This window comes from Serinus canaria, chromosome 17 (assembly GCF_022539315.1).
Source record: "Serinus canaria isolate serCan28SL12 chromosome 17, serCan2020, whole genome shotgun sequence".
Classification (NCBI taxonomy): domain Eukaryota; kingdom Metazoa; phylum Chordata; class Aves; order Passeriformes; family Fringillidae; genus Serinus; species Serinus canaria.
Window position 1 is genome coordinate 9,296,422 of NC_066330.1, and position 11,612 is coordinate 9,308,033.

Consider the following 11,612-nt stretch of genomic DNA (forward strand, 5'->3'; position numbering starts at 1 on the left):
AGGCCAGAGGCAGCCTGTGGCTGGGAGGATCCTGCACTGGGACACAGCAGGACAGGGGATGCTGGTGGGGGAATCCAGCCCTTGGGATCCCCTCAATGCTTTCCTGCACTCCCCTGCCCCTCTGAAACCAGGCCTGAAGCTCCAGCTGCAGCTGCTGTGCTCTTGCAAGACCATGTAAAAAACCCAAACACAACAGAACAGAAAAGAAAGGTCACAGAGGTGACTCTTCCAATTTTGCTTTAGAAAAGTCCTTGACAGGTTGTCAAAGTGGATTTGTTTATTAAAAGTCTCTTTTTCCTAGCAAGGAGCACAGAATGTCTGTACAATAGATGTCATAATTGCCCAGGTTTGTTAATAATTGCATCAGTTGGAACAGGATGCATTAGCCTAATTTAAGAACGAAATAAGAACATATGAAAGATCACAGGTCCCATTTTCAAGGTGAATCCAAGGCTGCTATCACAAGTCCAGAGATGAGGAGCTGGACCTTCAGAGTCCCACTGGCTTTGATCACAAATAGTTCATAATTTACAAAGTGCTTCTGGAAGTTTTCTATTCCCTTCATCAGGCCTGACCATGATGTCAAGGAATAAAGCCAAAAACCAGAGCATATAAAATAGTGACTGTTATGTAACTGACCATCTCTTACCTAATGAAGATAATCTCTACATTTAAAAATTAACATTCAGCACTTCTTCAACAATTCCAGTTAAAGGCTTCCAACACCAAGTTAGGCCTTTGAACTTTGGGGGAAAATTACCTCTGTTTTACAGCTGGGAAAAGCACCACAGGCAGCAAAACCTCAACCAGCCTTGTCTGAACACTTCTTTCAACTTCTTTTGTTTAAGCTGCTGCCTGCCCCATTGCCTGGGTATACTGCAGGGAGGCTGCTCTCACTGCAGCTGATGGCAAATCCCTCCCTGACTTCTGTAGGTTTGGATCAGGTCCCAAAACTCTTTTGAATATAATACTCCAGTCTGGGTAATCTTCTGTCTTATGGATGGTCAATGCTGCAAACTCTGCTTGCACTTAAGTCCTACTGTCTGTCTGCACTAATTCTGCACAGACAGCATTTCCTCAGCACTCTGCTCAGACAGCACCACCCTCACCAGCTCCAGACATGAAGCCAGGCAGCTGTTAAGGGAGAAAAAAGAAAGCCAAACCCATAGATTTACCTTTCCTCAGCACTCAACCACACACTGCAAGCCTCATTTCGCACATGGGACCACACTGCAGGAACCCTGGGACACAAGCTCTGAGCTTGCAAAGCACCCTCCACACTTACAGGGCAATAAAAATTAGCTTAATTAATAATACATCAGCAAGGAAATGTTAACAAGCACCCAGCAGGGAGGCAGGGACTGCTGTCTAATCTCCTTGTGTGGACTGCTTGCTTTGGCAGGGATCAGCAACTGCATCAGCATCACCATGGGGCAGGGAGGGCTCTGAGTCACCGGGACACACCAGGAAACATTCTCATCTCTCTTCAGAGCAGACACTGTTGCATCAGGAGTTACTCTTGGCAGCCCCACACCGACTTCCACTTGTGGAGTTTTGGTCATTTAAAGAAGAGTTTTGGCTATCCCAGGGCCTGCAGAGTACAAACACACACAGACACGGGGCCTCCTCCTCCTCCTGCAGCTCTTTGGCCACGTCTGCAAATTCTGCAGCTCTGCCCACACCAGCCTCGAGATGCTGGGTCACGAGTGGGGGGCACAGCCCAAACCTCCCTGTAATTGGGAGCTCACTGGGAATATCCAAGCCATGTCCTTAGGGTTTTTCCACCCTAAAGAGGCACAGGGTGCTGAGGCTCATCCCAAGGCAGGCAATGGAATCCCCCCCTCCCAACTGGCTCTCCTCCCTGTCCCAGCAGGCAGTTTAGGCACCCCACAAGTGCCAGCCCAGGGCTTCTAGCCCCAAGGCAGCCCTGGGGCTCATCCCCTGCAGGGCTGTGCAGTGTGGGGAGGAGGCTTCCTGCAGCCAATGGAGCAGCAGCCACTCCTGCCTTTCATGGGAAGCGTGGCTGGGAACAAAGGCCCGGTGGAAAAAGGCAAGTGAAACTTGGCTGGTGAAACTTGCCAGCACTGGCCAAGGCCCAGACCTGACAGATGAGCCTCATTCCTCATCACCTCCTGCCCTTCTCCTCCTCTTGCACAGCCCTGGGGTCACACTGGGTCAGTACGTGAGCCACACACGGGATGGGGATGGGGATGGGGATGGGGATGGGGATGGGGATGGGGATGGGGATGGGGATGGGGACAATCCATGTGTCCCATGTCACTGACACAGCCTCAAACCCCAATTCCAGCCCACACACAAGCCACAATCCCAGCAGCAACAGCCACACAATGTGCACGTCCTCACTGCACAAAGCACCAGCATCTGCAGGAGGAGGGAAAATTTGGGGCTGCTGTCAGCCAGGGGCAGGAGATAAATGATGTCTATAAAGCAGCCTCTGTGAGGGCAGTCTGGAAGGCTGAAAAAACATCAAACCAATAAGGTTTTAATAAAAGCCATAAATGATTAATACCAACGTGCTCTTATCAAAGGCAAACTCCTAGAAACACAAGAACATAACCAGATCACCAGCACAAAGGGCACATTCTACAGGGAAGGAAACAACAAAACTCACAATAAAAACCCAGAAAAAGTGTGAGATAGGCATGAAGTTTACTGTGTGTGGCAGAAATCTTTTAAAAATCTTGAAAAAAAACCATGAGAAATACAGCTTGCAGCTCCTAGAAACCAGAGTGGAAATAAAAGACAGAATATGATCCCCCCTCGCTGGCCTTTCCCAACGCTGCATGCCGGCAGCTCCTGGCGCTGTGAATTCCCAAATTCAAAGCAGACAGAGCTGCAGTTTGTCTGTCTGCTCACTGGTGGCATCTCCCTGCTGCAGGGGGATGTTGATTAAAGGACAGGCAGGACCTTCACCTCACCTCTCCACACATGCTCCTGGAGCTACAGGAGCTGGCACTACAGCAAGAGGAAATATTGCAGCTCATCGAGGGCCATCTTTAAAGGAACAGTCCTTGTCTGTCCTCAGAGTGTGGCAAAAAGGATTAAATATTCCAGATGTCACCTCCAGGCCTGCCAGGACACCTTACAAACAATCACCTTTGCATATTAAGAAGGCATTAAAGCACCAATCTGAATCCAGCCCAGCAAAACTAAAAATCACCCTTCCTAATCCAAAGAACAAAAGGATTTCAAATGTATGGGATTCACAGACCCTTAACATTTAAAACACAGAGCCGACAAAAGCCATTAAAAACAAGTTTGCAATTAAAAGCACCTCATGTCTTGGTTACCAGCTCAGCAGTGGTGCTTTTTGCAGAGCCTTCTGGGTGTTGATTTAAGCCATCAAATATTAATAATACTCTTCAATTAATAAAATATTCAGATTCATGTTTTAAATTCTCATAATCTGGAGGTTTATGTGCAAACTGGCAGGATCCTACAAACCAGCTCCTAGCCCATTGTTAATGCTTTCAACTCCCAACTACAAATATTCTCTACTTTACACCTCCAAACCCACACTTGACAGGCTGTAAATTCGCTGCCAACCTCAGTGGACATATGAAATACACCAAAACAAGAAGATAATTTCCCAGGTCCCAAAAATGCAAGTGATTTCAACACCCATCTCCTATTTGGTGCAGGTCCCAGTGATCTCCAGGCTGGAGGTGCTGCCCCAAATCAGATCCCAAATCTCCTCACAAGGCAGGAGGGGCCAGGAGGAGCCTCCAGCACCTTCCATGTGCCTCAAGCAAAACTCACACACAAGGAATGAACTTCAGTCAAAGCAGCCTAAAAACGAGCCTTGGGTGACACCCCAGGAGCTGAGATAATCAAGAGAGGACAAATTAAATTACAGGGAAAACAGTATAAGATATACAGAGGGCTTTTCCACCCAGCTGCTCCCACCTGGGCTGAGCTAATCCAGCATCAAACCTGGAGTCAGTCTGGCAATTGGACAAGGCTTTGGAATCACAGATTTGGGATATTTGCATTCACTGCATGCTGAAGAACACCACGTTTCAGTACCTCCTTCCCAATTCTGCAACAGGCATACTTTCAATTCCCAAATCAGCAGCTGGATGAAGCATGTAATTTTGAAACCCATTAATCCTTTCTAAGTCTTCTACCATGTGCATGTTTAATTTCCCACTTCTTGAAACAATATTATGATTTTTGAGAGAAGCAGAGCTTCTGAATGCTCTGGGTCAGCAGTATGAAACATCCCCAATTCCCAGTGAAGTTGGATAAAGCATTGGGGTAATTTGCCTTCTGGCTTTGAGCCTCTGGGAGAAATTACCTATTAAAACTTCCTCTGAAACTGCAAGGATCGGAAATGTGCAACTGGAGAGGAAGAAGGTAGCTCAGATTCTCAAGAAAACAGGAGCTGATGCTTAAAAATGAAAAGAAGGAGGGAAATATGTATTTCATTGCTCTCAAGGCTGTACTCAAATGCACCTGCAGGTCATGGCCAAGAGCCTGGGGAGATCAGGGCTCCCTTTTGCAAGACAACATGCTCAAATCCTTCTGTCCACATCTGCACTTGAGCTCCAAATTAATTAAAAGCCTGAAGCAGCACTCTGAACAATTTTTACCATATTCAAGGCCCCAGCACAGCCTGCAGCAGCTCGGACACCTGGACTGCCATTCCCTCATGCCCTGCTCCCTTCTCTAAGGATGGCTCAGCCCATCAGGCTCCTCCTGGCTGCCCCCAGAAGCAATAAACACCTCATTCCTCTAATTTCCACCATCAAGGCAGCAGGAGCAGGCAGTGCTGCTGCAGCATCCCAGGGCTCCTGGACTGGCTCTGCCCACACCACAGGGAATGGATCTGAGCCATCTTTGGGCACCTCTGATCCCCACTCAGCTCAGCTCCCCAGTCTGCTGCTGCTGAAAATGCAGCACTGAGCTCACAGCACCTTTTGGAGCAGGCTCTGGCCCAGCTGACCCCAGGATACATAATCACTGTCATTATTTTTATCCCTGTTCACAAAATTTCACATTTCCCTGGAACGCTCCGTCACTTACCTGACTTTGTTTTGGGTTTATCCATGTCAGCCTGGTTATCTTGCTCCATATTTACTTCCTCCCCAGCTGCACCACCTGCAAATTTCCTCCCTGCCCATGTGCTGGCTCTGCAGGATGATCAGCCTTATGCAAACAGAAGTGGACCTGAATTTTATGCTCTGCCACTCAGCATCTCCCTGTCCTGAACTGACACTGCCTCAGAGAGCTCTCCTGCCAGAAGGAGACACTGAAAAGGATGGATTAATATGGAATAGCCCATTCCCAGCCCCAAGCCAGCTCCTGGTACACCCAGACAGCTCAGGTGGGCTCGGGATTTGCCTGTGCCATGAGCCAGGCAGCAGCTTTGAACCATCCCAGATGGAAACCTGGGCTGAGACAGAAGCAAATGGCAAAACAATGGTGGGGATTGTGCTGGGCATTAAGGAAACAGGAATCCTCTTGGAGCAACATTTCCTACTTGAAAAGAGGATGTGCTGGATACTTTGCTATGCTACAAAGTTTTACTTAAAAGCAGGAAAGCTTTGAAAAGCTTTTCTCTTTTAGACATGGCAATACCACACTGAGCATTCTTCCAAGCATGGTTTATTCTGAGTTTAGGAACTTCCCAGAGCTGGGAGGGCAAACTCTTCATTCCCTGTTGGATTCACTTCACCACTTCAACCAGACTCCAGCCATCATCAATGGGATGTCCCTGCTCACACAGCCCCACATCGAGGGAGCACAGACTCACAGGACTGCTCCCTGTTCCACCTGATCCACACCAGCTGGGTGAGCCCCGTGGTGACCTTTGGCTTACACCATAGCCAGGAAGGGAGAACTAGCCAAAATGTGTCTTGAAGCACCCAAAGAGACTCCTTGAATCCCTCACAAAACACAATTCCCTCTCACCTCCTTCTCTGGGATGCAGTGGCCCAAACCAGCACTTGCCAGGGAAAAGCAAGAGGGGAAGTGTGGGAAATGGATTTATAGCAAATTTCAGCATTTCTCATCTTAAGGTTTTCATACTATGTGAGCCTTCTGTCAGGTTTTGAGAATTTTCCATAAATCCATTTCCCACAGGGAAGAGCACTTCTGGGGTGGAGAGGGGGAGGGACAGAGCCCAGGCAAGCTGATAAAGAGCAAGGCCTCAGACTGGCACTCCAGACCAGCCCTGACCACCCCAGTACCAGCTGCCCTGGTGTATACTGGAAATGGGATACCCAGGGCCCAGCACCAGCCCAGGGATGCCCGTGCCCTCCTCACTCAGCTGCTCCCAGGGAAGGGATCCAGCCCCAGAGACTCCAATGGGCTCCCCCATGGAGGAACTGCTTCTTCTCCTCCTTGCTGTTGGGATTTTTGCTGGTAATTGAATCTCTCCCAGGGCTTCTGCTGACACAGAGTGGGAGAGCAATCCTTTTGTATTCGTGGACAGAGAACTAAGTGGACAAAACTCCTCAAATGGAGACCAAGGCTCTGCTTTGAAAAGCAAAAAATAAGCCACCTTGGTCTGGGATCACCTCTAAACTAATAAAGCTGCATCCACAGCAAGGACTTTTATTACAATTTCAGCAAGAAGAAATGAAAAATCATTCTCTCCAGCCAGCATAATTATATTGGAAGAGTTTATTTAAAGTATAACCCAGGCCTTTGATTCTGCCTTGACTGACAAAATGTTCTTCAGATGCTCTCTCCCGTCACATTGGCTCAGTCACATCAGCTTAGCACAGCTGAAGGGCACTTCTAAGGCTTTCTTAAAGCTTAACAAGTCCTATTTGCTCATTCTGTTATTATTTAAAGTTTCTCTAGATGGAAGAAAAGGATGATTTCCCCACGGGCCTTTGCCAGCCCACAACATGTGAGAATTCATGGAAAAAATAAAAGTTAGCACCTATTTGACACAGGATAAGACTTCAGCAGGCCAGGGTTGTGTGTAATTATAATCTTGTTAACCTTCCTACTTCAGAAAAGTTCTAAAACCTCCTTATGAGTATCAGACAGGGAAAAAAAACCAAAAAAAAACAACATCTTTTTCTGTCCAAAGACACGGTGTATTAACCTGGTGCCCCAGGAGAAATGTAACACAAGTGAAACACAGGTGCGCTGTGTGTGTTCAGTGTGGTGTGCACACACCTCAGGGATCCCCGGGGAAGCAGCTGCCCTGCAGGACACAGCTCCAAGGAGGAATGCTGGGGTTTAAAACACATCAGGTCTTCCTGAGACAAGTGACTGAAATGGAATGTGAATTAAAAATCACAGAGGCCTCTCCTGGCTGGCAGAAGGGAATGAGGGAGGGCAGGCCTGGAAGCAGAGCTGGATGGTGCGACACCTGGCAGACACAGAGTGGGAATCTGCAGCTCTTCCCTCCCTGCTCCTGGCTGCTCCTGGGATCCCTCCTGCACTCAGCACCTGATGTAGGAGCCTCTCTCCAGGCAGAGCAGAGGAAGTGTTGGCCCTTGATGCCGTGGTGACTGAGCTGGCAGGGGGCTCAGGGAGCTCCCAGCGCCGGCTGGAGGGGATGAGAGGCGGGATCAAAGCCAGGAAGAAGCCTCAGCATCACACAAACCTGAGAACTGCTCAGCAGCATGGGGAGCTGCTGGGTGCTGAGCCCATCCCAGATTCAGCATGGGACACTGCTGGGTGCTGAGCCCGTCCCAGAATCCCAGATCCAGCCCCAGCCCGGGGACCTGCTGGGTGCTGAGCCCACCCCAGATCCCCAGCCAGAGATTCTGCCTGCTCGTCACTTTAGAGATCAAAGCTGCACCTCCAAAAGAGAGATTTTACAGATCCGAACAGACAGGAGGAGAAAAAAAAGATGAAAAATGCAGTGTGACTTCTAAGGGAACCACTTCACTCAAAGCCACACACACACCTCGCTTCCTGTACCAGCCTCTCCAGGTCACCACAAGCTCCAGGAAAAACATCATGGCCTGAACTCCAAACTTGCACCAAACTTGCTACCCAAAGTATTTTGGGAAGCACACAAACACAAGGGCAGCTCTCCAGCAAACTGATGCAAACTGGAGGAGCAGCATCAAATCTGATGAATGTGCACCATCATACATGCTGGCTGAAAGAGCCTCAATTCCTCAAATCTCAATTCCTTAAAGTTCAAACCTTAGTGCAGTAGGTCTGAAGCATGTAACAACCCCAAACTGGGCTGGATATAAGACATCTACTAAAGAAATCCAACAGCAAAATCAGATTTTTCTGCAGCCTCGTGGTTACTGCACCTGTGGACTGCAGCACAGCCATTCCTCAACACAGAGATCACCTGGGACAGGTAACACAGGAGAAAAACAACTGAAGTTCACAGGATGTAGCAAGAACTTGGTGTTTAAAGAGATCCTACCTCAGCTATCTACACTAGGATCTGGCAAGAAGCTGTTCTAGACTGGGAGTTTTTGCCTGGAGTTCAGCGGCTGCCAGCAGAGTTGGTTGGGCACTCCCTGCAGACACACAGACATCACCTTCCCAACCTGCCCACTCCCTCCCAGCTCTTTGCTGAGAGCAAGGATCTCCTCCCAAAAACACTCCTCTGCACCTCTCTTAACCAAGTGAAACAATTCCATCTTGCACTTGGCAGAACACCGTGGATGTGGGATGTTTTTCCTTGCTCTCCCACACCAGCACTGGGGAAGCAAAGAGCTTCTCCTCCAGTCCCCACATTCCAGCCTGACTTACACCAACTTCCTCCCCTCTGGCCTCAGAGGGGTATAAGCAAGATCTGGCCTCAGACAGAACTGAGTTCATGGGGGAGGGGAGGAATTAAACTCCAAATGAGTCACTGTTCCCTCCCCATAATCCACAGCAACATCTGGGGATACTGTGCCTGACTGAGAGCAGTGGTTCTTAATGCTCTGCTCACAGGGCAGACCCAGCCAGGGCCCCTGGAGATGCTTCCCAAAATAAAACCTGTGTGTCTGCAGGGTTAGGACTGACCTGTGCAGTAGGAGTTGATGAGCTATGAGCCAACTCCTGCCCCACTTACAGCCGTGCCACTCTCCTGGAAGCAAAACTGGACCACGGAGGCACCCAAGGGCTGATTCCTCTGTCACAGGGAAAAATTAACACTCATCCTCTGCAAAAGCAGCAGGGAAAGGCAGCAGGATCAGGCCAATTGGGATGGAACAGAAAACATAAAGGAAACATTGGACAATCTTCCAGCAATGATGGGAATCCTGCCTGAGGAATAAATCCAAGCTGTCTGCAGCACTTCCAAAGCACTGCTGGTGTCACCTGAGTGGCCGTGCCATAAACCTCACCCCACACAGGGCAGAGCACAGCCCTGCCACCAAGGTACCGCAGAGAGAGAGCTGGGAAAGGCAGAGCCAGCCTGGCACACCTGGGTGGGCCCAGACCAGTGGGCCCAGACCAGTGACCACACCTGGCTGGGGCACAAGCTGCAGTGGGTCTGTACACGAGTGTGCACCTGGATCACAGTCTGTGTACACTGCACACCTGTATGACAGTCTGACAATGATGCACACCTGTATTACAGCCTGTACGTCCTATGTACAGTTGTACATAGGCTATAATACAGACCTGTATTATAGCCTATGTACAACTGTACATCTGTATTCGTCTGTGTACAGTGCACATCTGTATTACAGTCTGTGTGCAAACGCACACCTGTATGACAGTTTGTGTATGATGAACACCTGTATGACAGTCTCTGTACAGCTGTACACCTGTATTACAGTCCATACACCAGTGTACACCTGTATGACAGTCTGTGTATGATGAACACCTGTATGACAGTCTCTGTACAGCTGTACACCTGTATTACAGTCCATACACCAGTATGACAGTCTGTGTATGATGCACACCTGTGTGACAGCCCGTGTACGATGCACACCTGTGTCATTACCTGGTGGCTCTCTCAGTGCACGAGGGCTCAGCAGCCAGCCCAGCCGCTCTCCAGCGTTCCCCTGAGGGCACAGACCGTGACAAGTTTATATTCTGTGCACAGCCAGGGCAGGAGACTGGGCCGCACACGGAGCGCTGCTGCAGCCCCGCGGGCCCTCGCATGCCGGGCACGGCCACAGCCCCGGCTGCCGCCCCCACCCCGTTCTCCGGGGCTGCGGACCGTGTCCCCCCGAGCCCGGCGCGTGACGGGGACTCTGCGGGCACCCCCGGGCAGGCCCGGCTGGCACAGGGATGCTGCGGCTGCCCCGCGATCCCTGCAATGTCTCGGGCCGGGCTGAACGGGGCTCGGAGCAGCCGGGGGTAGCGGGGGGTGTCCCTGCCATGGCAGGGATCCTCAGGTCCCTTCCAACCCGAACCGTTCCATGACTGATAGTACGTGCCCGGCCGCGCTCGGGAGCGCCCAGGCGGGTCGGCGCGGCTCCGGGGAGGCACGGAAGGGCTGTTCTGTCCCCGCGTCACCGCAGCGGCAGCGCCGGCAGCGCCGGCAGCACCGGCAGCACCGGCAGCACCAACTCCCGGGCCGGGCTCCCTCGGGGGCTCCTCCCGTCCGCGGGCCCCGGACCCTGCATGGCTCCCGCCCGTCGCCGCCCCGGACCATGCATGGATCATAGCACCGGCCAGCCCGCCGCCGCCGCCGCGCCCGGCCAGGCCCCGGACTCTGGATGGAGCCGCGCCAGCGCCGCCCCGCCGCATGTGGCGGCCCCGGAACATGGATGGCGGCCCCGCCGCTCCCCCCTCCCGCCTCCGCCACACGCACTCGCTCCCATTGGGGGGAGCCCCGGAATCTGTATGGCACATACCACTGACTCACCGTGGAGGGGTGTAACTTATACAGAGTCCCGGGCCCCCCTACACACAATGGCAGCAGCTCCCACATTCTTCCCCTCAGAGGAGTTGGACTGAACCATGGGGCGGCGGGGGCACGGCCCCCCTCCCGGCCTCCGACAGAACCCGCCTGGCCCTGGGCGATACCACTCCACGCTCCCCCATCTTCCTTCCCCCCGCCCGGGTAGATGGACGCCGCCGCTCTCACTCACCTCGGCATCCACTGTGGCCATGGCCGGAGCCCCGGAGCGCAGCCCCGCCCCCCCGGCGGCTCCTCGCGCCTTGGCTCCGCCCCTTGCCCCTCATTCTTCTCAATGGAGACTCTCGGCCGGGCGCGGCGCATGCGCGCGGCAGCATGGCGGCACCCAGGGGCCCCGCTGTCCGTACGGTGTCATGGCGGCGCCCATCGGGAGGTGCCGTACAGGCGGGGAGGGGATGGCGCTGCGGTGACACGGGGACAGCGGTGGGCTGGGGACGGACCCCGCGCTCCCCGCACCGGCTCCCACGAACCGCGGCTCCCCACTGGTCCTGCCAAGACCCCCGAGTCCTCCGCACACCCCCAGAGTGCGGGGGAAGATTGGCCGCCGTTCCCAGCTGAGCGCATCGTGAGCTCCCCAAACTTTCAGCAGCACAGCTTGTCCAAAAACCTACGTAAAATACAATCCCTGCAAAAATTCCAGAAAGCGTCAAAAAGTCCCTCTGCCTTTCCTGCCAAAAGGGCGAAAATCACCTCCTTTTTTAGCTTCTCCCACTTTTGGGTCATTTCAGCCCAGTTTGTGCAAGGTTTTTGGTGTCTGTGTCACCTAAGGACAGGGATGGGGCAGAAGGAGCAGCTC

At 52.0% G+C, this 11,612-nt stretch overlaps 1 protein-coding gene across 4 annotated transcripts in view; it reads right to left on the reverse strand.

Moving 5' to 3' along the window:
- LOC103819172 (histone-lysine N-methyltransferase EHMT1) overlaps nt 1-11,109 on the reverse strand; it is a 118,661-nt gene extending 107,552 nt beyond the window's left edge. The window contains exon 1 of one of the 4 annotated variants that reach the window (XM_030230018.2): nt 10,989-11,109. In XM_030230018.2, coding sequence (XP_030085878.2) covers nt 10,989-11,009 — 21 coding nt within the window. In that variant the 5' untranslated portion in view covers nt 11,010-11,109. Of the gene's footprint in view, nt 1-8,964; nt 8,988-9,892; nt 9,954-10,988 lie in introns of those variants that run through there. The other 3 variants (XM_030230022.2, XM_030230028.2, XM_050980831.1) reach the window with 3 other exon arrangements.
- Between the last annotated feature and the right edge of the window lie 503 nt (nt 11,110-11,612).